We start from the raw sequence: 25,997 nt of genomic DNA on the forward strand, positions 1-25,997 counted from the left end.
TGGCCCAATGAGACAGGGCCTTGCCATCTGAGGGTGGCGTGCCGACTGGTGACCGTAAACCATGGTGGTAACTGGCCAATGGCTCAACAGTATAATTGACCAACCTAGCCTTGGGATCGCTCAGATCCAAGTCTTGTATGCCCTGTCCAATATGGTTGAATGTCTTCTGTCCCACAACGGAAACCTCCGCGCCAGTGTCCCGTTCCATGTCCAACGAATAGCCAGTGACCTGCACTGTGATCTTCATGGGGGCCAACCTAGGTTCCGCCACTCAATTTAACTGCATGCAGTCATCTTCATCAGGTTCTTCCAAATGGAAGGTATGGGTTCTCGGCTGACACCTACATCTACCGGGACGCCTGGATCTCTGGTTGGTCTGTGGTCTGCGCTCCGCCTGGGCCCACAACGATCCGCTTTCCCCAGCTGATTCCGGGAAAACTTCTCGTCGGGACACCTCAGCCTTCGGCCAACAGGTTGGACCTTTATGGCGCTCAGTCCAGGGCAGTGTAGTTGGCTGGGGAAGGGTCCTGCGCCAGGATGGGGCACGCCCCAAGACGTTTACTTCCATGCCTTGTATGTCCTGCACCCCTCGCTCTACACTTTCCCGTGACAGTGAAATTTGTACGGTTTGTTATAGATTCAGGGAAGGTTCAGCCAATAATCTCTTTTGGGTGGCGGCATTGTTAATGCCACATACTAAACGGTCTCGCAGCATTTCTTGCAGGGCAGAGCCGTATTCTCAAAACTCTGCAATCTTTTTCAACTGTGACAAATACTCGGTGATTGACTCACCGCTCCGCAGTATTGAAACTAGACCACTGTACGATAATGGATGGAGTTGGTTTAAAATGCTGCCCCACTAGAGTTACTAGTTGGGCGAAGGTTCTTGTGTCCGGGTAAGGCTTCAGATCATTCCAAACATATGTGCACCACAGGCAGTCAACAATACGATTTCAGCCAGTCATTCTCAGTGATATTGTTGGGTCTGAAAAAGCAGTTGCATTTGCTCCACATATTGATTCCAGTCTTCCAAGCTGACGTCAAAGACATCTAACCGTCCGAACAAAGGCAGAAGGAAAAGAGAAATCCAACCTTTATCTGACAGGGACCGGGACGTGGCTTATCTGATGGTGTTGCAGCATTGATAGCTATCCAGCTTGATCCTTGTCGCCAGTTTTATAAGACCACGAAGGAGTCCACAGCGAGTAGTTCAAAGAAACTTAGTTTATTTACAATAACTATTTATGCATCACATAGGTCCTAACTGGACCTGCCTTGCCGGTGCCTAACTGGCCGGCTTTATATACCATCCATCTATACATTGTTTAGAAGGCCCCCACCCCCATAACGGAGGAGTTCATATTCTGCAAGGTATTTGTGGGTTATAATAGAATGGAACTAAACATTGTCCAGGTATCAGTGAACCACACGACTCCTGTCTGCCATTAACTCATTCTGCTCTCTTAATGTGCCATTATCAGCACCCTTCTCAGTCACAATCAACACCATTTACATTCCCTTTGTCTTTTTGTCCTTGACATCTTTGTTAATCTCCACTTATCGATGGCTCCCCCTGGGTTCCCCGATTATAGGGGTCCCTGAGGGGAGTCTCCATATTACAGGGGCCCCTGAGGACGGTCTCCCTATTACAGGGGTTCCTGTGGGGAGACCCCCTATTGCAGGTGTCCCTGTCGGGGGTCTCCCTATATCAGGAGTCCCTGTGGGAAGGGGAGGGGGCCTGGTAAAGAAGACATGGGAAGGCAGTACATTGTGGGGGGGGGGGGGGATGGTCCTCTGGTGAGCTTAGATGGTCTCTACCAGCGTGGCCCTGGCATTGTGTACCTCGCAGTGCGAAGTTAGGGCTGACAGTTGAAGGTAGTACATAGGCCCCATTTGACCAAATCCAGGATGAGCAGATTGGTTGCGTGGGTGGAGGGTGAGTGTGAGCAATGTGGGACGGGTTTCGGCTAACCATGCGCACATGTTCTAGACTCGAGGGGCTCTGGGTCTCCTTCTTCAGCACCATGTTGCCGATTCTTCAAATTGAACTGAAGCCATGTCCCTTGGGGCCATATTTGGTGTGCTGGACTTGCCGGAGCTCCAGATAGGGGCGAGGGCTGCCTTTCTGGCCTTCACCTCACTGATTGCTCGAAGTCAGGTGCTGATGGGTGAAAGTTAGCTTTCGCGCCCAGTGCCTCAGAATGGCTAGTGGATCTTATGGAGTTTTTAATATCTCGACAAAGTTAAGTACACCGTGAGGGCAACAATTGAGGGGTTCTACCGGAGATGGCAGCCGTTTACTCCGCACTTCAAAGAGCTGGTTACCGTTAGTTATTAGGTGGGGGAACGAGGAGGGTGCTGGGCGGGGTCTTTTTGTTGGGGGTCTTTTTTCACGGGGAGGGGAGGACTCTCTTGGGTTTTGTTATTGTTTTACTGATTATGTATAAAACTGAAAAAGTTGAATAAAAAAAAATATGTTCCTTAAATAATTGGCAGGAGCTTTTCTTGTCCATGTTCGACCTCGCACCAGGGCACTTAAAGGGGTCTGAGGTGATTGGTAAGGATTTCCAGGGCCAGTTCGTCCTGACTGTATACCACTCTGTCGCCCCCTCTGGTAGGTACGTCCCACTGTGCCTTCAGTACCAAGACCCAAAGTTCCGGAATTCCCTCTCAAAACTTCTCTGCTGCTCCCTCTCTCTATTTCTTGAAGACATTCTTCAGAACATACCTTTTTGAACAAGCATTCCTTTATCTGCCCTCATATCTTCTCCATGGCTCGCTGTCAAATTTTGTTTGATAACGTTCCTGGAAAGTACCTTGGGACATTACATACAAGTTGCTCTTTGCCTTAATGCCTGATGTCAGCTTGACTCTCCTCAGCCAGTGAACTAGCAGTGGTTGTTCAGTCACTCTTTCTCATCCCTAGGACCTGGAGGGGGAGACCTGTCATTAGTGTATCGACCTTGACTCATTGGTAATACCTTAATCATCTCAGTTTAAAGCCCTGCTCCGGAGACTTGAGAATGTAATGAGGCTTAGTGGTACTGTACTGCTGTACTGTTGGAGATGCCATCTTTGGGATGAGACAGTAATGCGAACATGTGGACATAAAAACACACAGCCTGTTGCTAACTTTCTCCTTGGTTCAATTGCTCTGTTTTATTACCTTTGCTCTCGAGTCGCCAGGTATCTTTATGATACCGCCACGAGGTTCAAGTCCGAGTAATGATCAATAACCCAGTACACCGATTAGTAAGATTCAAATCAAAGCACATTTATTATACACAGTAATCGCTACTCATGCACAAATTCTACGTCTAAGCTACTTCTATGACTAACATGAAATGTTTAAGTGAGAGTAGTGTATTAAGGATAGTTAGAGGTTCCCAATTTTTTTGTTTTGTTATGCATGTCCCTGTTTGACATAGCGCCCATTAGAATTGTCAGTTAAAAACTTTTTGCATAGTTATGGTCAGTGTAGAGGCCATGAAAGAAGTGCTCCCCAGGTCAGGGAATGGAAAGCAACGTAGTTGCTATACATAGCTTCGGACTGGCCCACCAGGTCAGGGGAACAAATGGCCTTTCGTTCGGGTTCTGAGTCTGCGGGATTCGAAGTTGGTACGGATTGGTAGCTAGGAGCGCCTATCCCGTAGCGAGCGTTGAATTAAGACTTACTTCGTCGGGGGTCACTGCACCGGTCATGGCCAATGTTGGTTCGTGTTGCTGGGTGACCCGGGCAGGACGCAGAGGTGAAGAGAGCGAGTTGAACTTGGGGCTTAACTCTTATAGTCCCCAGGGGCTTCCCGTCTTTCGGGCCAAACCCTGTACTTGGTCCCAAGTGATTGGACCTTGTCCCAATCGCTTGGTTCGATTTTCTCCAATACTGGAGCGGTTCCCTGATCGATGGGCGGTCTTGAGGTGCTCGTTCACCTCCTTTGTGTTGGCTCCTGCTGGCGCCGAGGAGTCTGGCTTTGCTTTGTGTGTCCAAAATGTTACTTATTGTTCCCGGGGATTGCTCATCAGTATGCAGATGGCTGTTACTTTGTTATGCTGATGGTTGCTGGTATCGATGTTGTCTGGCCTTTGCAGAGGTAAATACAGAGCTAACCTGCAGCTGCTGGTTTCTGTCTATGTTGGCTGACTTTCCCATCAGCCATTGCCGTTCGCCATTTTAAATTGGGAGTTGGCCAATTTAGGTGGCTACACCCCCTCCTTGTGATCCTAACACGAAGCGTAAAGGATCACATAACTACGTTGCTTTCCATTCCCTGACCTGGTGAGCACTTCTTTCATGGCCTCTACACTGACCATAACTATGCAAAAATGTTTTAACTGACAATTCTAATGGGCGCTATGTCAAACAGGGACATGCATTACAAAACAAAAAAATTGGGAACCTCTAACTATCCTTAATACACTACTCTCACTTAAACATTTCATCACTCTAACTTCCTCATCTATACAAACAAAATCATAGCAGTTTATACACATTTTTCCTGGCTTGGCAGTCAAGCTCAGGATCGTACAATTGCTCATGAACATTTCTTTACATTTCTTTATTTACAATAAAACCGCAAATGAATGCTCTTTATTATAGATCGCGGGGGTCGGGGGTCTGGTTGTATCCGAAAATAGGGGATCTGATCCTATATACCGGGGTGCGAGCGCGGTAGGCTCTCCTTCTCCATTTTCTTAGACGCATAGTCTGCACGATGCAGCAGAGTATCGCCAATACCAACAAGGATTCTATCACGTAGGACAGGGAATACCAGGTTATAAACCTGGCACACCAAGATGGTGCGGTGTCACTGGTGACTGGGCTCTGGGTACTGTGGGGAAGTGAAACATTAACGGCTGGGGGGCTTGAAGTCATGGGGTTCGTGTTTGCGCGCAACCCAATGTCCATTGTGATGATGAACCATCCGAAGGAAGTCCTCATGGTTCTTCTTCTTTCCCTTCTCTTCTCTTCTCTTCTCCGGTCCTGGAGCTTCTGGGGTTCTGTGGAAATCAAGCATAGTGTCTGTAACTATCTTGGTTTAACATCTCGTATGATAACCTGTCTGTCCTTTAGTGCCAATTACTCCCTTTATAATTGGTCACTATGTGTGACTCTCTCATTTTTTTTTTTCAAAAACCGAATTTTAGGACACGACACACTTTCAAATAATGAACCAGTGCGAGCCGTCTCGCAGACTGTGCGATCTATCATCCAAATGTTTCAGGATGTAAATAGCATGTGGTCGGCAACCTAAGGGTTACCTGAAACAAAACAAAACTTTTTGAACTAAAATTTCCAAAATGAGGTGCGTATGGGCCGCGACGGGTAAGACTTGGATGGAGTCCCTGGTTAGGATGGCTACCAATGCCGTGTCTCCCCTACCCGAGCGCAGCTGACCAGAGGGGGGTTCCCAGGCAGGGCGGGTCCCAAGCCGTTTCTCCACTGCCTGAGCAACCGCCAAGAACGGGAAAGAAATGTAGTCATCGTGGGGGGGGGGGGGGGGGCTGCCGTATTGGTTCTTTCCTTGAACCAGAAGGGCAGTTATGAACGGGCGTGTGGTATCTGTCGACAGACGAGTTCCGCTGAACTGGCGTCTGGGACCTTAACAAGTGTCTGCAGACAAACTAGTTCCTCTGAACTAGCGTCTGCCCAATAGCAAGTCTCTGTGGGCAAGTCCTCAGAGGTTTTGGCCGAAAGGGCGTGGGGCCATGGAAAAATGTTCCAGTCTGACATACAACATTTAACAAAACACTTACAAACAACATACAACATGCTGCAGGTTCCATCAGAAAGGACACTGTTTCTCCCAAGCGGTTCCTTTAAAACATCATCTGGACACCTCAGTTATCGGTTGTGAACAGGGTCGCAAAGGAGTTCTTGTTTTGGGAGTCAGACTCAAGGTCGTCATCTTCTCCCAGGTGCCAAACACTTGAATGCATTAAGGTTGATAGGGCTGCATGGTGTGATTTGGGGTCGCTCTCGTCGTTTCGGACGAGTCTGTATGAGTTGTCTCTGTGCCAATAGGTGGTGTCTAGTTGTGTGGGGACGGAATCGGGGTCGTCATGGTCGGTCGGTGGTCGGTGATGGGGTTTGTTCAGGAAAGTGATCATGAAGGGATCACTCGGATCGTGGTCGGATTCGCTGGGTGTGGGTCCTGTTGCATGGGGATAGTAGGGAGGCGCGCTGTGGCTATTGTCCGAGTCACAGTCGCTGTCTCTGCTGCTGCAGTCGGCAGGCATTCCGGAGCGGAGTGTATATTTCGGGGGTGGAGTTGAGGTCGAGTCTGTGGCTGGGCTGGACGTGTTGGGGTATGGTAGGGTTACGTTGGCTGTGGGTGGGGTGTGGTCTGCTGTGTCGAGCATGACGTGGTGTGAGTGGTTAGACTGTGTTCCGTATGCCTTCAGCTGGTTGATATGGAACCACGCAGTCTTACCGTTGGGATACTTTATCTTGTATACGGAAGGGCTTACTTTGTCCGCAATGGAGTACGGACCCGAGTACTTTGGTGACAGTAATGTGCTGGGGTTGTATACGGAGAGCATGGCTTGCTGTCCTACACGGAACTCAGTCGCATGCACTGTCTTGTCGAAACAAGCCTTGCTCTGCTTTTTTCGTGTGCCCAATTTCACTGTGGCTGCTAGCTGAGCCGTTTTAACATTATTCACTAATTGCTCTACTGCTTTCTCGTGTGTGAGGGCCGTCACTTCGGGGCTGGTCAAGTCTAAACCTAATAAAAATTCTGTGCCTTTCATGGAGCGTCTGGTCACGTGGGTGTGTGGGGTGTAACCTGTGGAAGTTGAAATTGTATTACACAAAAACATCAGCGCAAAAGGGAGGACTGAGTCCCAAGTGGTGTTGTTCTGCTGGACCATTTTTCTGAGGGTGGATTTTAGGGTCCAATTCATGCGCTCCATGATACCACTCGACTGTGGGTGGTATGCTATGTGGAATTTTTGGGTAATGCCAAATATAGTGAGGACGTTCTGCATGACACGTCCTGTAAAATGGGAACCTTGGTCTGATTCAATGCAGCGGGGGAGTCCCGATCTTGTAAAGATGTGGTGGGTCAAAACCTTGGCTGTGGTTTTTGCAGTGTTTGTTCAGGCTGGGAATGCTTCCACCACTTTTGTAAACGTGTCTATAACCATGAGTACATATTTATAACCATTCCTGCAAGGGGGCAATAATCCTATAAAATCAATCTGGAGATTAGTCCAGGGGCCATTAACGGGTCGGGTGTGGCTCAGCTCAGCCTTTTTGGCATATCTGTCTGGATTATTCTGGGCGCAGATAAGACAATTCTCGATGTAGTGATTTACATCGTCCTTTAAATTCGGCCACCAACAAAGCTGCTTGAGGTGGGCTGTAGTGGGATCGATTCCCTGATGTCCATGACTGTCATGGAACAAACAAATCAGTTGATTCCTGTCCTGTTCAGGAACCACATAAAGGGCGTCTTTTAACACCACACCGTCATGTGTGGTCAAAGCATTTTAAAATCTCTCGTAGGGTGCTGGATAGTTTCCTTTTAAAATCTCCCTGAGATTGCTGTCCTGCTTCTGGGGCTGCACTAGATCCTCGATCCTAGTCTGCGAGACCTGAACTGCATTCACTGGTGCGCTTTCGGGGGGTGTCCAAAAGTATCCATGCCTGGAACCTGCTTTAGTCAGTGCGTCGGCTTTTACATTTCCAGGGGGGAAGGAACGATGGTGACTACGAACTTTGACTATCCCAAAAGTCCTGTTCTGTGCTCTCTCTAAAATGTGACGGAGTAATGGGGCTGAGGGGAGGGGTTTTCTGTCTGCGGAAACAAATCCTCTTGCTTTCCACAGGGGCAGGAATTCCGTGAGGCTGTTGCAGACATAGAGGCTATCCGAGTATATGTCTGCTGGGCTGGGGAAGGAATCTGGGTGGTCCACTATATATGGAATGGCCGCAGGTTCTGCTACCTGCGCACCTAAGTGGCCTGGAAGTTTTAATGATATTTCCTCTAGGGCGCGTCCCTGCGCGTCCTCGACATAAATACCGCAACCTGTTATGCGCTTCCCATCCAATACTGTGGAAGATCCATCCACATATATCCTTATGGGCTCACATGTGTCTGTGTGCTGGGGGCCCTGGGTTGAATTACCTATCTTTCTGGGGGGTGTTTTAGCAATAAAGGGGCCTGTGTTGTGGTGTGGAGAGATAATTTCACATTCTTTGTCCGTTTCAGTGATGTCCCGTCCCTGCAAGAGAAGGTCCATCTAGCTGCTCTAATCTGGCTTACTGTACCGTCCTTGAGTCGTCCGTCCAGTAAAAGTTGTGTGGGGGTGTGTTCGGTGAGAATTGTGATGGGGTTCGGTCCGGTGATATACAAAAAATACTGAACTGCCCAAAATACTGCGAGCAGGAGGCTCTCACAGGCTGAAAATCCCTGCTCCACAGCATCTAAAATTCTGGAGGCGTAAGCCACGGGCCTTAACTGGCCGTGCCGTTCCTGGAGGAGCACGGCCGAAAGGGTGCGGTCTGTGGTTGCTACCTCTATAGCGTAAGGGGAAAGCGGGTCTGGAACTTGTAATGCGGGGGCTGCTATGAGTGCCCGTTTTAAAGAATCCACAGCATCTGTATGCTGTGGAAACCATTCCCAGGGGGCTCCTTTCTTTAGGAGGTCTGAGAGGGGTGCTGCCTTGCTGCCGAAACCGTCAATGTGGTTTCGGCAGCAGCCAACCAGTCCTAAAAATGACAGGAGGGGTGAAACGTTCTGGGGAAGGGGCAATTTAGCAATCGAGTCAATCCTTTTATGCTCGATCTCGCGTTTACCATGTGTGATAATTGTTCCCAAATATATTACCTTATCTTCCAAAATCTGGGCCTTTTTGGAGTTGACTTTACAACCAATTGAGTGTAAGAGTTCGGACAGAAGCTCAATGTGCTTTTCCTTGGTGTCTGTCTGCAGTAGTAGGTCATTTACGTACTGAACCAGACATTCGGGGCGAGAGAATTTGGCTAAACCATTTGCCAGCTGTCGGTGGAAAATGGAGGGGGAGTTGTGGAATCCTTGTGGAAGGCATGTCCACATGTACTGCTGATTTTTAAAAGTGAAGGCAAATTTGTATTGGCACACCTTTGCCAATGGAATGGACCAGAATCCATTACTGACATCCAAAACCGTAAAGAATCGGGAATTGAGTCCCTGCTTGAGCATGGTCTTGGGACTTGCTGCTACTGTGAGGGCTGCTGCGGGGGTGATTTTGTTGAGTTCCCGGTAATCGATGGTCAGTCGCCATGATCCATCGGGCTTTCTCACTGGCCAAATCGGGGCATTATTAGTGGAGGCTACTGATCTAAGTACGCCCTGCGCTAATAAGCTTTCGATTACTTTTGCGATTTCGCCCTCTGCCTCTTGGGGAAATCCATATTGTTTTTGGGGTCTAGGGTCAGGTCCTGTGATCTGTGCGGAGCCAGTCATCCGGCCACAGTCGTGTTTGTGGGTCGCGAATGCTGCCCTGTTCTTTTGCAGAACTGCCCTATCCTGCTTGTCTGTGCTAAGCGTGGTCAGGTTGAATCAAAATTCACCTACTGCGCTAATTTTGTTGGCGTATTCTCCTATGTTGAGCGTTGCGGGGGCTCTTGCAGATTTTGCCATTTTCCAGACACACTGGTTGACTGGATCAAATGATAAGTTTTGGGAATTCATAAAATCGATTCCCAGAATGTGTTCTGCTGCGTGGGGCAGATCAACTAAAACCACGGGGTGCTTGGTGGTGATGTTACCGATTTGAATGGGTACAGGGGCTGTGATGTGTCCCTGCTGTGAGTGGCCTGTAAAGCCACTGAGGGTGATGGTGGCTGTAGTGGGCCACGTGTCTTTTTGAAACAGGGTGGAGGAATTTATTGTGGTGCGGGACCCTCCTGTGTCCCATAGAAATTCAATGGGCTGTCCCCGAATTTTCGCTGCAACTACCGGTCATCCAGACCTATCCCAAAGGGTGTCGCAGACCCAACTGGGGGAGCCCGAACACCGTCAGTCCGTTACGGTCAGGTCCGTCTGATCTGAACGGGCGCTAACACTATGAATGGGCTCTGTCTTCTTCTTACTCAGAGTGCCCGTCTGCTGGGCGCTCTGTGGCTTTTTAGGGGCATTGCACTCTCTTGCGAAGTGTCCCAACTGTCCACAGTTGTAACACTCCTGTGACTTGGGTGGGGGACTGTTCTTTCCTTCATTCACCCATGCGGGGTTCTGGTGTGTTGTAACTGCCTGTATATCTGCGTCGGCCTGCTTTTCCTCGGGATTCTTGACTGCGGGTTTGCTTTGTACAGATCGCTCCCAGGCGCGGGACAATCTTTTCACTACCCACTTCTCATTATGGGCCTCCTCTGAGGGATCATAACTCGCGCAAGCTTTCTGTCCTGTTTCTGTGGCATGGGAGATGAGGGTGCGGGTCCATTTGGCTATGTTGTCTGGGGACAAATGGGCACGGTCTAAGTCTCCAAAGACTGCTGCAAAGTGGATCCACAGGCATCCAGCGAATGCTGTGGGGTGCTGGGCTTTCTTTTGCCTGCATTTGTTGAGGCCATCTATGGGGTCACCCCGGTTATACCCGATCGCATCCAGGATCGCGGTATGCATTTCTGCAAGGGTGCCTCCTCCTACATTCTGTGGGTCGGGAAGGGCTGCTGCGACTGAAAGGTCTAAACTTAAAACTGTGAGCTTTACATGCTCTCGCTCATCCAGGCCATACATGGTCGCCTGATGCTTTACTGTGGCAAAGAAATGGTGGGGCTCTGAGGTGGGGAGGAATGGTGTGATCTTATCGCACGCGTCCCGTAATTGGGTCACTGTTAAGGGGATGGAGTATAGAAAATCCGCATCGTCCGATGTGGCTGTGCGGTGGGTGGTGACTGGGTTAATTGGAGTGTGAACTATCTGCTCTGTGGGGGGTTGGGGTGCTTTCCTCTTTTGTGGAGTTCCCTGCGCACATGTTCCCTGAATATATCTTTGCGCTGTTTCATTCAATTCTTCCCAATCAGGGGCGTCTTCCTGATCTAATTTCGCTCCAAAGGTTTCCTGGAAACCTTTCTGAACTGAAAGCAGCGATTGCAACTCTGCAATCTGCTTCCAGCACTTTGCGTGATCTAGCGTGCTTTGTCTTTGCTCTGTGGTGGCAACATGGAGTGCTCTTAACGCTGCCTTTAGGTCGCTGCACTGTCTCTGCAATGCTTCTACCTGCTTTTCTGTTTCTTCTCGTACCAGGACTGCACGTTGCTTGTCCTGATAGGCCTTTTCATATTGAGACTGGAAGCTGCTTAAGTGCGCCAGACAAGACTGGTGTGCCCTTTTGGCATCCTCCACCTCTCCATCTTTTGCTGCCAATTTCCTTCTCAATTCTAAATTCTCTCGCTCTACCTCGCTTACATCGACCTTACTCATTCGATGTATGCTCTCTACTTCTTTCCGGAGCGTCCTAACAACCTCCTCTGTGCCTCGCAATTGTGCCAAGCAGGACACGATTGCCTTGCGAGCTTTCCCTAAGCTCTTTTTGTGGATCTCGCTCAGGTTCTCCCACCAAGTATGTCCTATACTCCCGGGGCCTGATTCCTCGTTGTCACAGAATTCATTCCAAAGGGGCCATCCTTTCCCTTTGAGATATTTCATGATCTCTTCCTCTCAAATGGGACATTGTCCCACGCTACTGCTGCTGGTCGCTGCGACCGCAAATTCCTCTGGGTCATGAGGCGTTGCATTGCCTGCATTGCCATCTTTCCTATCCGAATGCTGCTCTTCAAATTTGGGACAGGGGTATTAAGGTGGTGCTGTAAATACGGGGACGGCTTTCGCTAGTTTCCGATATACAAACTCCCGACAGTTTTGTTGCAACAAAAAATCTATCAGTTTTACCTTATCGCCCTGTTAGTTACGCATGCATACACACACTTCCGAATTATGAGTATTGATCAGAAATGCTTGAACGCTTGTGGTTTTCTGTTCCCAATTGGATCTCTAATTCAAATTCTTGGGTTCTCCCGGAGTGGTTATGCCACTTCTAGATCGGGTCCTGTCAGGATGTCGCCAAATAATGTTGCTAACTTTCTCCTTGGTTCAATTACTCTGTTTTATTACCTTTGCTCTCGAGTCGCCAGGTATCTTTATACCGCCACGAGGTTCAAGTCCGAGTAATAATCAATAACCCAGTACACCGATTAGTAAGATTTAAATCAAAGCACATTTATTATACATAGTAATCGCTACTCATGCACAAATTCTACGTCTAAGCTACTTCTATGACTAACAGGCCTATACTTAACTTCGGACTGGCCCACCAGGTCAGGGGAACAAATGGCCTATCGTTCGGGTTCTGAGTCTGCGGGATTCGAAGTTGGTACGGATTGGTAGCTAGGAGCGCCTATCCCATAGCGAGCGTTGAATTACGACTTACTTCGTCGGGGGTCACTGCACCGGTCACGGTCAATGTTGGTTTGTGTTGCTGGGTGACCCGGGCAGGACGCAGAGGTGAAGAGAGCGAGTTGAACTTGAGGCTTATCTCTTATAGTCCCCAGGGGCTTCCCGCCTTTCGGGGCGGACCCTGTACCTGGTCCCAAGTGATTGGACCTTGTCCCAATCGCTTGGTTCGATTTTCTCCAATACTGGAGCGGTTCCCTGATCGATGGGCGGTCTTGAGGTGCTCGTTCACCTCCTTTGTGTTGGCTCCTGCTGGCGCCGAGGAGTCTGGCTTTGCTTTGTGTGTCCAAAATGTTACTTATTGTTCCCGGGGATTGCTCATCAGTATGCTGTTACTTTGTTATGCTGATGGTTGCTGGTATCGATGTTGTTTGGCCTTTGCAGAGGTAAATACAGAGCAAACCTGCAGCTGCTGGTTTCTGTCTATGTTGGCTGACTTTCCCATCAGCCTTTGCAGTTCGCCATTTTAAATCGGGAGTTGGCCAATTTAGGTGGCTACAAGCCCTATTCAAGGAAGAGCAGGCTTAACATATATTCTTTAATTTATATCATTTATATGGTTTGGCCATTGATCTCATTGCTGTTTGTGAGATATTGGGCAGGATTTACTGTGAAACTTGCAGCATGTTTGTTGGTGGCGGAGGTGGCCCGCCAGCGGGATTTTCGGGTCCCGGTGTTGTGAACGGGATTTCCTGTTGACTGCACCTCTCGTCGCCAGAAAACCCGAGGCGGGGGTGCGACGTCAGTGGGACCGAAATATCCTGCCGGCATGAACAGCCGGTAAATTCTGCCCACTATGTACACAAATTGGCTGCCATGTTTTTCTGTATTAAATGTAAATGTCGCCACAGTCCCAGAGAACCACAGGCTGCTCTTCCCTTTTATAGCTGACTGGTGGTGATTTAACTTGAGGGTCAGCACATCTCAGGCGAGGAGCAAGATTGAGAAGACGGAGCATTCATGAATAACCTCAGCCGCTATGAGGATTGAACCCGTGCAGTTAGCGGCGCCCGGCATCACAAACCAGCAATCCAGCCAACTGAGCGAAACCAATCCTCAACTGTATTAGTGATGACACATCAAATATATTTCATTGCTTTTCAGCACCTTGAGACATACCGAGGTTGTGGTTAGACAATTATCCATAGTCCACGAAGTACCATAGGCAATAAAAATAGAAACTGCTCAAAACTCTCTGCAGGTCTGCAGCATCTGTGGAGAGAGAAACAGAATTAGCGTGTAAAATCCATACGATTCTTCTTCAGAGCCATCCCACCACTGATTCAGTTGGACCTTCTGGGTTTCCAGCATTTTCTGTTTTTATTTCAGATTTCCAGCATCTGCACTATTTTGTCATTATATAAATGATTTGGAAGAAAATGTAGCTGGTCTGATTAGTAAGTTCACAGACAACACAAAAATTGGTGGAGTTGCGGATGATGAAGAGGATTGTCAGAGGATACAGCAGGATATAAACTGGTTGGCATCTTGAGCGGAGAAATGGCAGATGGGGTTTAATCCGGACAAGTGTGAGGTAATGCACTTTGGAAGGTCCAATGCATGTAGGAATTACACAATAAATGGTAGAACTCTTGCGAGTACCGACTGGCAGAGAGATCTGGGCGGCATGTCCACCGATCATTGAAAGTGGCAATGCATGTGGATAAGGTGGTCAAGAAGGCATATGGCATGCTGGCCTTCATCGGTCAGGGCATTGAATGTAAAAATTGACAAGTCATGTAGCAGCTGTACAGGACCTTAGTTAGGCCTCATTTGGAATATTGTGTACAATTCTGGTTGCCACATTGCCAGAGGATGTGGATGCTTTGGAGAGGGTACAGAAGTGGTTTACCAGGATGTTGCCTGGTATGGAGGGCATTAGCTATGAGGAGAGGTTAGATAAACTCAGTCTGTTCTCACTGGAATTTCGGAGGTTGAGAGGCGACCTGATAGAGGTCTACAAGATTATGAGTGGCATGGGCAGAGTGGATAGTTAGATGCTCTTTCCTAGGGTCGGAGAGTCAAGTACTAGGGGACATAGGTTTAAAGTGGGTAGGGAAAAGTTTGGAACTGATGTGTGAGGCAAGTTTTTTACACAGAGGGGGGTAAATATATGGAATGTGCTGCCTGGGAAGGTGGTGGGAGGAGGTAGGTTAGCAGCATTTAAGGGGCATCTAGACGAATATATGAATAGGGTGGGAATGGAAGTATACGGACTCCGTAAGAGCATACGGTTTTAGTTTAGGCAGGTACCATGGTCCACGCAGGCTTGGAGGGCCGAAGGGCCTGTTTCTGTGCTGTATTGTTCTTTGTACCAGAAACATAAGACATAGGAGCAGAATTAGGCCATTCGGCCCATCGAGTCTGCTCTGCCATTCGATCATGGCTGAGCATCGCTCTCCATTCGAGAGAGACAATCATTAGAGATAGCTTGAGGAGCACCACTCCACAAGCGTGGGGCAAGGTGAGGAGGCAGTGCCTCCATGAATTACCACAGCTAATACGAGAATTGAACCGACACTGTTGGCATTATCCAACTGAACTAATTGACTTCCCACTGAGGTCATGAGAAACACAATATAAATGCAAATCCTTTCGTTCAAGGAACTCTGATTTTTGACTCATCATTTACGCCGGCGAAGGTGCCGATTCTTTCAAATTTGGATTGTTATAATCTTGCATGCCAATGCTTAATGGACATGATGGTCCTTTTTCAAGTCATGAGATTTAATTAGTTAAATTCTCAGAGGTTAGCTCGGTGAAATGTGCATGTTCAGTGAAGTGAGTGTAGTCTGCACGTTGTGAATCCTTTGGTAGTTTTGTTTTAAAACTCTTTAAGCATTGTGATCGGTTTTATACATATCAGATACTGGCTGACAATATAAAATCTACATATTGAAATTTATAGTGTATGGCCAACTCCTGCTGCTCTGACCTGGCCAAGATTTATCCTTTGACTTTCTTCATTAAAATAGATGATGTTGTCATTCAAACACCGTTGTTTATTAGACCTGTCAATAAATTAGGGGTCACATTTCCTACCTTACAGCAATGACTAGACATCAAAAAGCACTTCCTTTGCTGCAAAGCACTGAGATTGTGACCAGGCACTGCACGAGCATTATTATTATATTTTTAATAGAAAGAAAGAAGTGTTTTAATTAATGGCTGTTACAACCATAAAGCTCTTTTCAAAGAATGGAATACTGAGGAAGTGCAACGATACCATCAAATACAACATCGTGGGCGGAAGGGCCTGAACTGTGCTGTACTGTTCACTGTTTCTATGTAAACAATGACAATGCAGTTTTTGAGTCGAGTCATGACAATGACTCTGCTTTTTCCTCAGTGAGATCATCAGATTGAGAGGGCATTTTTCTGTGGAAGTCAGCTGTAGAATCCAATAAAACTTCAATCACAACAGTAATAATCCTGAGCTAAAGTGCAACCTATTACTTGAAGCAGTGTGTGAATGCTGGTTGCAGTGTGGGGCCTGGTTGGAGTGGACAGTGTTGAAGGGAGGGGGAACGGCTCCTCACTTTTTATGAATGAAACCCCGGCCTCACTGAGTCCTCGCTGACGTCGTCAGCGCGGACGTCACAAGATGTTTTATACGTCATCCGGACGCGACCGACGGAATGACGCTGCGGCCTTCTCCAAAGAAATACACGCCACACAGTTTTCAAAGAGGCGGAGCGGATATCGAAGAAGGACAGGGTGACGATGACGGGAATGTAGGGGGTGGGGAGAAAAGGCCCCGCATTTATATATAGGACCGGGTTATGACATCATCAGGCCGCGCCGGTAGCGAAGGGCGAGACAGGAGCAGAGCTCGGGAAGAAGAGACACAAACAGGTGAGCGAGCGAGAGAGAAAAAGAAAGGGCAGGACAGGACAGAGAGGTAAGGACAGAGAAGAGGGGGAGGAGGAGGAAGGAGGGGGGAGAAAGAAAAGATAGAGGAGAGAGATGGGGATAGAGAGAGGGGAGATTAAAGAGAGATGGAGAGAGGGGGGGAGGCGAGAGAGGGAGGTAGAGAGGAGAGGGAAGAGAGATGGGGAGAGCAAGAGAGAGACAGGAAAGTGAGAGGGAGATAGAGATGGGGGGGTGGAGGAGAGAGAGAGAGAGGAGGGAGAGTGGAGAGCGAGAGAGGAGGTAGAAAGGAGAGAGGGTGAGCGAGAGAGAGGGTGAACGAGGAGTGCGAGCCAGCGAGAGATGCATAGGGAAAGGGGAGAGTGTTAGAGCGAGAGAGAAAAATGTGACTTGTATAATGGCGCTAGTTTAGGTAGGTGTTGGTGTTGTAAGTCTTGCATAAGTCATAGTGAATTGGGAGAGAGAGGGGGGGGGGTTGGGAGAGAGGAGGGGGGGGGGGTTGGGAGAGAGGAGGGGGGGGGGGGTTGGGAGAGAGGAGGGGGGGGGGGGTTGGGAGAGAGAGGGGGGGGGGTTGGGAGAGAGGAGGGGGGGGGGGTTGGGAGAGAGGAGGGGGGGGGGGGGTTGGGAGAGAGGAGGGGGGGGGGTTGGGAGAGAGGAGGGGGGGGGGGTTGGGAGAGAGGAGGGGGGGGGGTTGGGAGAGAGGAGGGGGGGGGGGGTTGGGAGAGAGGAGGGGGGGGGGTTGGGAGAGAGGAGGGGGGGGGGGTTGGGAGAGAGGAGGGGGGGGGGTTGGGAGAGAGGAGGGGGGGGGGTTGGGAGAGAGGAGGGGGGGGGTTGGGAGAGAGGAGGGGGGGGGGTTGGGAGAGAGGAGGGGGGGGGGGGTTGGGAGAGAGGAGGGGGGGGGGGTTGGGAGAGAGGAGGGGGGGGGGGTTGGGAGAGAGGAGGGGGGGGGGGGTTGGGAGAGAGGAGGGGGGGGGGGTTGGGAGAGAGGAGGGGGGGGGTTGGGAGAGAGGAGGGGGGGGGGTTGGGAGAGAGGAGGGGGGGGGGTTGGGAGAGAGGAGGGGGGGGGTTGGGAGAGAGGAGGGGGGGGTTGGGAGAGAGGAGGGGGGGGTTGGGAGAGAGGAGGGGGGGGGTTGGGAGAGAGGAGGGGGGGGTTGGGGGGAGGTTGGGAGAGAGGAGGGGGAGGTTGGGGGGAGGTTGGGAGAGAGGAGGGGGAGGTTGGGGGGAGGTTGGGAGAGAGGAGGGGGGAGGTTGGGGGGAGGTTGGGAGAGAGGAGGGGGGAGGTTGGGAGAGAGGAGGGGGGGGGTTGGGAGAGAGGAGGGGGGGGGTTGGAGAGAGGAGGGGGGGGGTTGGGAGAGAGGAGGGGGGGGGGTTGGGAGAGAGGAGGGGGAGGGTTGGGAGAGAGGAGGGGGAGGTTGGGGGGAGGTTGGGAGAGAGGAGGGGGGAGGTTGGGGGGAGGTTGGGAGAGAGGAGGGGGAGGTTGGGAGAGAGGAGGGGGGGGGTTGGGAGAGAGGAGGGGGGGGTTGGGAGAGTGGAGGGGGGGGGTTGGGAGAGTGGAGGGGGGGGGTTGGGAGAGTGGAGGGGGGGGGTTGGGAGAGTGGAGGGGGGGGGTTGGGAGAGTGGAGGGGGGGGGTTGGGAGAGTGGAGGGGGGGGGTTGGGAGAGTGGAGGGGGGGGGTTGGGAGAGTGGAGGGGGGGGGGTTGGGAGAGTGGAGGGGGGGGGTTGGGAGAGAGGAGGGGGGGGTTGGGAGAGAGGAGGGGGGGGAGGTTGGGGGGAGGTTGGGGGGAGGTTGGGGGAGAGGAGGGGGGAGGTTGGGGGAGAGGAGGGGGGGGTTGGGAGAGAGGAGGGGGGAGGGGGGGTTGGGGGGGAGGTTGGGAGAGAGGAGGGGGGGTTGGGAGAGAGGGGGGGGGGGGTTGGGAGAGGAGGGGGGGGGGGGTTGGGAGAGAGGAGGGGGGGGGGGTTGGGAGAGAGGAGGGGGGGGGTTGGGAGAGAGGAGGGGGAGGTTGGGGGGAGGTTGGGAGAGAGGAGGGGGGAGGTTGGGGGAGAGGAGGGGGAGGTTGGGGGGAGGTGGGAGAGAGGAGGGGGGAGGTTGGGGGAGAGGAGGGGGGGTTGGAGAGAGGAGGGGGAGGGGGGGGGTTGGGGGGGAGGTTGGGAGAGAGGAGGGGAGGTTGGGAGAGAGGAGGGGAGGTTGGGAGAGAGGAGGGGGGGGTTGGGAGAGAGGAGGGGGGGGGTTGGGAGAGAGGAGGGGGGGGGGTTGGGAGAGAGGAGGGGGGGGGGTTGGGAGAGAGGAGGGGGGGGTTGGGAGAGAGGGGGGGGGGTTGGGAGAGAGGAGGGGGGGGTTGGGAGAGAGGAGGGGGGGGGTTGGGAGAGAGGGGGGGGGGGGGTTGGGAGAGAGGAGGGGGGGGGGTTGGGAGAGAGGAGGGGGGGGGGTTGGGAGAGAGGAGGGGGGGGGTTGGGAGAGAGGAGGGGGGGTTGGGAGAGAGGAGGGGGAGGTTGGGGGAGGTTGGGAGAGAGGAGGGGGGAGGTTGGGAGAGAGGAGGGGGGGGTTGGGAGAGAGGGGGGGGTTGGGGGGAGGTTGGGAGAGAGGAGGGGGGGTTGGGAGAGAGGAGGGGGGGTTGGAGAGAGGAGGGGGGGGGTTGGGAGAGAGGAGGGGGAGGTTGGGGGGAGGTTGGGAGAGAGGAGGGGAGAGGAGGGGGGAGGTTGGGAGAGAGGAGGGGGGAGGTTGGGGGAGAGGAGAGGGGGGTTGGGAGAGAGGAGGGGGGAGGGGGGGGGTTGGGGGGGAGGTTGGGAGAGAGGAGGGGGAGGTTGGGAGAGAGGGGGGGGGTTGGGAGAGAGGAGGGGGGGGTTGGAGAGAGGAGGGGGGGTTGGAGAGAGGAGGGGGGGTTGGGAGAGGAGGAGGGGGGGTTGGGAGAGAGGAGGGGGGTTGGGGGGCAGGTTGGGAGAGAGGAGGGAGGGTTGGGAGAGAGGAGGGGGTTGGTGGGAGAGTGGAGGGGGGGTTGGGAGAGAGGAGGGGGGGGTGGGAGAGAGGAGGGGGGGGTTGGGAGAGAGGAGGGGGGGGTTGGGAGAGAGGAGGGGGGTGGGAGAGAGGAGGGGGGGTTGGGAGAGAGGAGGGGGTGGGTGGGAGAGAGGAGGGGGGGTTGGGAGAGAGGAGGGGGGGGTTGGGAGAGAGGAGGGGGGGGTTGGAGAGAGGAGGGGGGGGGTTGGAGAGAGGAGGGGGGGTTGGAGAGAGGAGGGGGGGTTGGGAGAGAGGAGGGGGGAGGGTTGGAGAGAGGGGTGGGAAGGTTGGGAGAGAGGAGGGGCGGCGGGGAGAGAGAGAGAGAGAGGAGGGGAAGGCGGGGGAGAGAGAGAGAGAGAGAGAGAGAGAGGAGGGGGAGGCGGGAGAGAGAGAGAGAGAGAGAGGAGAGGGAGGCGGGAGACGGGGGCGGGAGAGAGAAGAGGGGGGCGGGAGAGAGAAGAGGGGGGCGGGAGAGAGAAGAGGGGGGCGGGAGAGAGAAGAGGGGGGCGGGAGAGAGAAGAGGGGGGCGGGAGAGAGAAGAGGGGGGCGGGAGAGAGAAGAGGGGGGCGGGAGAGAGAAGAGGGGGGCGGGAGAGAGAAGAGGGGGGCGGGAGAGAGAAGAGGGGGGCGGGAGAGAGAAGAGGGGGGCGGGAGAGAGAAGAGGGGGGCGGGAGAGAGAAGAGGGGGAGGCGGGAGAGAGAAGAGGGGGAGGCGGGAGAGAGAAGAGGGGGAGGCGGGAGAGAGAAGAGGGGGAGGCGGGAGAGAGAAGAGGGGAGGCGGGAGAGAGAAGAGGGGGAGGCGGGAGAGAGAAGAGGGGGAGGCGGGAGAGAAGAGGGGGGAGTCGGGAGAGAGAGAGAGAAGAGGGGGGAGTCGGGAGAGAGAGAGAGAAGAGGGGGGAGTCGGGAGAGAGAGAGAGAAGAGGGGGGGAGTCGGGAGAGAGAGAGAAGAGGGGGGAGTCGGGAGAGAGAGAGAGAAGAGGGGGGAGTCGGGAGAGAGAGAGAGAAGAGGGGGGAGTCGGGAGAGAGAGAGAAGAGGGGGGAGTCGGGAGAGGGAGAGAGAAGAGGGGGGAGTCGGGGGAGAGAGAGAGTGAAGAGGGGGGAGTCGGGGGAGAGAGAGAGAAGAGGGGGGAGTCGGGAGAGAGAGAGAGAGAGAGAAGAGGGGGGAGTCGGGAGAGAGAGAGAGAAGAGGGGGGGAGTCGGGAGAGAGAGAGAGAAGAGGGGGGAGTCGGGAGAGAGAGAGAGAAGAGGGGGGAGTCGGGAGAGAGAGAGAGAGAAGAGGGGGAGTCGGGAGAGAGAGAGAGAAGAGGGGGGAGTCGGGAGAGAGAGAGAGAAGAGGGGGAGTCGGGAGAGAGAGAGAGAAGAGGGGGGAGTCGGGAGAGAGAGAGAGAAGAGGGGGGAGTCGGGAGAGAGAGAGAGAAGAGGGGGAGTCGGGAGAGAGAGAGAAGAGGGGGGAGTCGGGAGAGAGAGAGAGAGAAGAGGGGGGAGTCGGGAGAGAGAGAGAGAAGAGGGGGGAGTCGGGAGAGAGAGAGAAGAGGGGGGAGTCGGGAGAGGGAGAGAGAAGAGGGGGGAGTCGGGGGAGAGAGAGAGTGAAGAGGGGGGAGTCGGGGGAGAGAGAGAGAAGAGGGGGGAGTCGGGAGAGAGAGAGAGAGAGAGAAGAGGGGGGAGTCGGGAGAGAGAGAGAGAAGAGGGGGGAGTCGGGAGAGAGAGAGAGAAGAGGGGGGAGTCGGGAGAGAGAGAGAGAAGAGGGGGGAGTCGGGAGAGAGAGAGAGAGAAGAGGGGGGAGTCGGAGAGAGAGAGAGAAGAGGGGGGAGTCGGGAGAGAGAGAGAGAAGAGGGGGGAGTCGGGAGAGAGAGAGAGAAGAGGGGGGAGTCGGGAGAGAGAGAGAAGAGGGGGGAGTCGGGAGAGAGAAGAGTGCGCGAGGGGGGGGAAAGAGTGGGGGAAGCCGGGAGGGGGGGGGGGGGGAAAGAGTGGGGGAAGCCGGGAGGGGGGGGGGAAAGTGTGGGGGAAGCCGGGAGGGGGGGGGGAAAAAGAGTGTGGGAAGCCGGAGGGGAAGAGTGAGGGTGGCCGGATGGGGTGGGGAGGGTGGGGGAAGCGTGAGGGGGGGACGCCGGGGGGGGGGGGGGGGAGAGAAAGAGTGCGGGGGAGGGGGGGAAAGAGTGCGGGGGAGGGGGAAAGAGTGCGGGGGAGGGGGGGAAAGAGTGCGGGGGAGGGGGGGAAAGAGTGCGGGGGAGGGGGGGAAAGAGTGCGGGGGAGGGGGGGAAAGAGTGCGGGGGAGGGGGGGAAAGAGTGCGGGGGAGGGGGGAAAGAGTGCGGGAGGGGGGGAAGAGTGGGGGAGGCAGGAGGGGTGGAAGCTGGAGGAGGCGGAAGGGGGGGAAAGAGTAGGGGAGGCGGGAGGGGGGGAAGAGTAGGGGAGGCGGGAGGGGGCAAAGAGTAGGGGAGGCGGGAGGGGGGGGAAAGAGTAGGGGAGGCGGGAGGGGGGGAAAGAGTAGGGGAGGCGGGGGGGGGAAGAGTGGGGAGGCGGGAAGGGGGGAAGAGAGGGAGGCTGGAGAGAGAGTGGGAGGGAAGGGAGGCAGTAGAGAGGGGGGGATGCAGTAGTGAGAAGTGGGGGAGATCGAGACAGAGGGAATGGGGAGGGAGGGATTGGGGAGAGACAGACAACAGACAGTGAGGGTAAGGGAGGCAGGCAGGCCGACAGTGGAAGTCGGGAGGGAGGCAGAGAGGGGTAGGGAAATGGGGGGGTTCTAAGCTGGAGGGGTGGGAGAGTAGAAGGAGGCATGCAAGGGGTACCAGGGGATGAGGCCGGAGGATGGATAGAGTGACAGATGAGGATGGGCGGGAGATAGATGGACAGTCAAGGAGAGAGCAGGGGGAGGGGTTTGTTAGGCGCATAGAGGTGGAGAAAGCCTGTGCATCTAGAGGGAGGATTCTGGGGGTTGGTGGATCAGTAGAAGGAATGGTGGGCGGGGAGCGACTGGGAGTGGGAGACGTAGGCCACTGCGGGTCAGGGTAGCTTCATCCCTGATGTCCTCAAAAAAACCTACCCCTGCGGCCAAGCTTTCCATCCGCTCACCAAAAGCAATTCTTGCCTCATTCCCTTCCTGTGCAATACCTCTGGAAGTTTGACCGCTCTAAAGACTGGGAAAATGCCAGTTGTTCTGACTCAGTCCACGAATTGGGAAGCATGTCGATGAATCTCTGAAAGTGGAGTTTTACCGCTCCAACTGTCTACTTGGCATCTTTGTGTTTCGTATCATGGACTGGGTGTCAGTTATTTAATGAAATTGGTTCACCAGGAATGCAGGCGGTGTGAGACTGTAACTCTGGCTGCTGTGTTTGAATGAGTGATTGATGTATTGTCAGCAATAGCTTGTTGCCAGTGATTCCAACAATGTTGGAATAAATGATTTAAAGAAAGCTGAGGACATGGTATTTGTTTATAATTGGGTAGATTTTTGAATGTATCGCTGTTGTGGCATTGCTGATAATTTGAAAGCGTGAGTGAGAATTGATTAAACAAACTTGACCTGAAAGCTGCACTTTAAAGCTTGGGGATTGTACCTGTCTGCAATTTTGAGTGATAATGACCCATCCCTTGCTAGCTTTCGATGTACGATGGTGTGGTAAATATGAGGCATGTGAGCTCAGTCCGCATATAAAATGATGCCTGCTCTTCGCTTCGACAAATTTCATCTGGACCTGTACATCGTTTGATATCTGTCCTTAACCCCGTTGGTTCTTTTGACCTGTGCACAATTGTGTAGACTGGGTAATGACAAACTTTGTTGTTTATTTCTTCTGTCTGGCTTGAGCTTTCACATCTTTTGACATCAGCATCATGACTTACTCCTGGGGTTACCTCGTTTCACTCCTGCAACTCACCACATGCTGTGGGTAGCACAGTGGTTAGCACTGTTGCTTCACAGCTCCTTGGTCCCCGGTTCGATTCCCGGCTTGGGTCACTGTCTTTGCGAAGTCTCCACGTTCTCCCCATGTCTGCGTGGGTTTCCTCCGGGTGCTCCGGTTTCCTTCCACACGTCCCGAAAGACATGCTGTTAGGTAATTTGGACATTCTGAATTCTCCCTCTGTGTACCCGAACAGGCGCTGGAATGTGGTGACTAGGGGCTTTTCACAGTAACTTCATTGCAGTGTTAATGTAAGCCTACTTGTGACAAAAAAGATTATTATAATATTATTTTTGTTTCTCATTCGGTGAGCTCAGAGGATGACTGCTGGCAGGGTAGTAGAAAACGGGGAACATTACTGTCAACGCTGCCCTTTCCTGACTGCTATCTTTTCCCTCTCTGGCCCAGGGCATCAAGGTGAATTGTGTCGATCTTAACCACCCCATCTGATATAAGCTAACTCTGAGTCGATGAAACCTGGTCTCCGTAACCAAGTGCCACATCAAGGGGCTCATCCTCTCTCATAGTGCACGCTCCTTGCTTGGGTAAGGTGCTACAGGTGCTGGATCTCTCTTTCTCTACCTCTCTCTTTCTCCCCCCACCCCCCATCTTTCTTCAGCTGTGGCTGCTGACTAAAAACAAGAATCCTTCCCTATTTCCACCCCCCTAACCCTCAAGAAATGAAGGATTATTGTAAGAATCCCAAGGACCCGGGTTTGAATCCCGGCCCCCTGGGTCACTGTTCCTGTGGAGTTTGCACATTCTCCCCTTGTCTGCGTGGGTTTCACCCCCACAACCCAAAAGATGTGCTGGTTAGGTGGATTGGCCACGCTAAATTGCCCCTTAATTGGAAAAAATAATAATTGGGTACTCTAAATTTAACACAAAATTGTAGGAGTCTGTCTCATTCTGTCCCAGATGAGTGCAGCTGGGGGATGTAACAGAGGATGGTTTATGTGGCTCAGCTGTTCCCTGCAGATGTGGACCGTAAACATATGGACCAATGTGTGGTAATTGACTTGGTCCTGCATTTTATCAAGGGTAGGGAGGGGTGGGTGGGTGAGTGGATATGGATAGACTGCTCGTTCGAAGCTTCAGTGCAGACGTGATGGGGCGAATGGCCTCCTGCAGCGTAATCTGATGGGCCAAATGGCCTCCTTCTGCAGCATAGGGATTCTATGCCCACTGTAATGACAGACATATTGTTGAATCTCTCACACTTGGTTGTGCAGTACAGCCACTCGCCATGGGAAGACCACGAGAGAATCCCACATCGAATTGGGTGTTTTTCTCTCATTAGCAATGATTTTGCTGCTGCTCATGTTAATATTTCAAATTTGATTTCTTAATTCATGGGCTGTGAGCATTGATGGCAAGGCCAGCCATTGTACATATCTAGTTGCCCTTGAGGATATTGCGATGAGCTGCCTTTGTGGCCCACTGCAGTTTGTGTGGTGATGGTACACAATGCTGTTACCGGCTTTTGATCCAGTGACGATGAAGGAATGGCAAAATGTTTTGAAGTCAGGATGATGTATGCCTTGGGGAACCTGGTGTTGATGGTGTTCCCATGAGCCTGCTGCCCTTGTTCTGCGAGATGCTGTCAAAGACACCTTGATAAGTTGGTGCAGTGCAGCTTGTCGGTGGTATTGACTAGCCATGGTGCGCTGGGTGGTGGAGGGAGTGAATGTTAAAGGTGGTGGATGACATGCTGGAGGGTGTTGAGCTTTTTGAGTGCTGTTGACGCTGTACTCGCCAAGGAAAGTGGAGAGTATTCCATTACGCTCCTGACTTGGGGCATGAAACTCTATTGATGCACTTTTTATGACAGTCCTGCTTAAAACAAAACAGGAAAATAAATATTTGTTCAAATATACTGGGAACCACAGTGGTTAGCACTGCTGCAACACAGTACTAGGGACCTGAGTTCAACTCCAGCCTTGGGTGACTGTCTGTGTATTCTCCCCTTGTCTGTGTGGGTTTCCTCCGGGTGCTCCTGGTTCCTCCCACAGTCCAAAGATGTGCAGGTTAAGTGGAATGGCCATGCCAAATTGCCCCTTAATGTCCAAGGATGTACAGGTTAGGTTACAGGGATAGGGCAGGAGAGTGGTGGGGCGGTAGGGTGCTCTTTCAGGGGGTCGGTGCAGGCTTGATGGGCCAAATGACCTCCTTCTGCACTGTAGAAATTCTAAATATTCTTGGGAGACCCCAGTGAGTGTTCGGAAGCTGGCACTAAAGGAGGCCGAACAGAACTGGTGAAGCAAACTGTAATGTACCTCGAGACTGGTAGTATAGTGAAAGCTTGATTTGTCTTGAGATCGTTCAACAAGCATACTATCCATGCAAGTTTGACCGCGTACCATTCTGCAATACAAGAACACATACAATCAGGAGTAGACCATACAGCCCGTCAACTGTCGGTGGTGTGAGCATTCCCGATTTATGTGTGCTTCTCCTTGTCACTGTGAACATCTTGTCGTGGTTTTGATGAGGCAGAATCATTGCTGAGCTGCCAGATTCACTATGAATTGTGCAAAGCCATCGACACTTGCTGTCTCAGTAATGAATCTGAAGTGCTCGCATGTAAAATTATGCTAAAATTTGTCACTTTCTCTGCAGAACAGTTGCTGCATTTGAAAATGCAATTCAAGACTAGTCTTGTATTCATGCAGGATATTAAATATAGAATGTTAGCTAATTATTAGAAAAACACCCTGTCGCATGAGTATACTTGCAGACTGGTTGGATTGTTTTTTTACCTGATCTTACCTGGTGTGGGGTATGGAAGCTTCCC

At 52.4% G+C, this 25,997-nt stretch overlaps 2 protein-coding genes across 6 annotated transcripts in view; one reads left to right on the forward strand and one right to left on the reverse strand.

Moving 5' to 3' along the window:
• Positions 1-3,455: 3,455 nt before the first annotated feature.
• LOC140394132 (uncharacterized) overlaps positions 3,456-25,997 on the reverse strand; it is a 59,880-nt gene continuing 37,338 nt past the window's right edge. Inside the window, exons 2-3 of one of the 3 annotated variants that reach the window (XM_072481010.1) lie at positions 25,480-25,567; positions 3,456-13,652 (exon numbers count right to left, since the gene is read on the reverse strand). In XM_072481010.1, the coding sequence (XP_072337111.1) occupies positions 10,005-11,636 (1,632 nt within the window). In that variant the 5' untranslated portion in view covers positions 11,637-13,652; positions 25,480-25,567 and the 3' untranslated portion in view covers positions 3,456-10,004. Of the gene's footprint in view, positions 13,653-23,179; positions 23,748-25,479; positions 25,568-25,997 lie in introns of those variants that run through there. The other 2 variants (XM_072481011.1, XM_072481012.1) reach the window with 2 other exon arrangements.
• Positions 16,120-25,997, forward strand: part of zfand2a (zinc finger, AN1-type domain 2A) — a 34,796-nt gene continuing 24,918 nt past the window's right edge. For 2 of the 3 annotated variants that reach the window (XM_072481015.1, XM_072481018.1), the window contains exon 1: positions 16,120-16,295. The gene's annotated coding sequence lies outside the window, so the exon portion shown is untranslated. Of the gene's footprint in view, positions 16,296-23,725; positions 23,749-25,997 lie in introns of those variants that run through there. The other variant, XM_072481017.1, reaches the window with a different exon arrangement.

Source organism: Scyliorhinus torazame, chromosome 17 (genome assembly GCF_047496885.1).
Source record: "Scyliorhinus torazame isolate Kashiwa2021f chromosome 17, sScyTor2.1, whole genome shotgun sequence".
Classification (NCBI taxonomy): domain Eukaryota; kingdom Metazoa; phylum Chordata; class Chondrichthyes; order Carcharhiniformes; family Scyliorhinidae; genus Scyliorhinus; species Scyliorhinus torazame.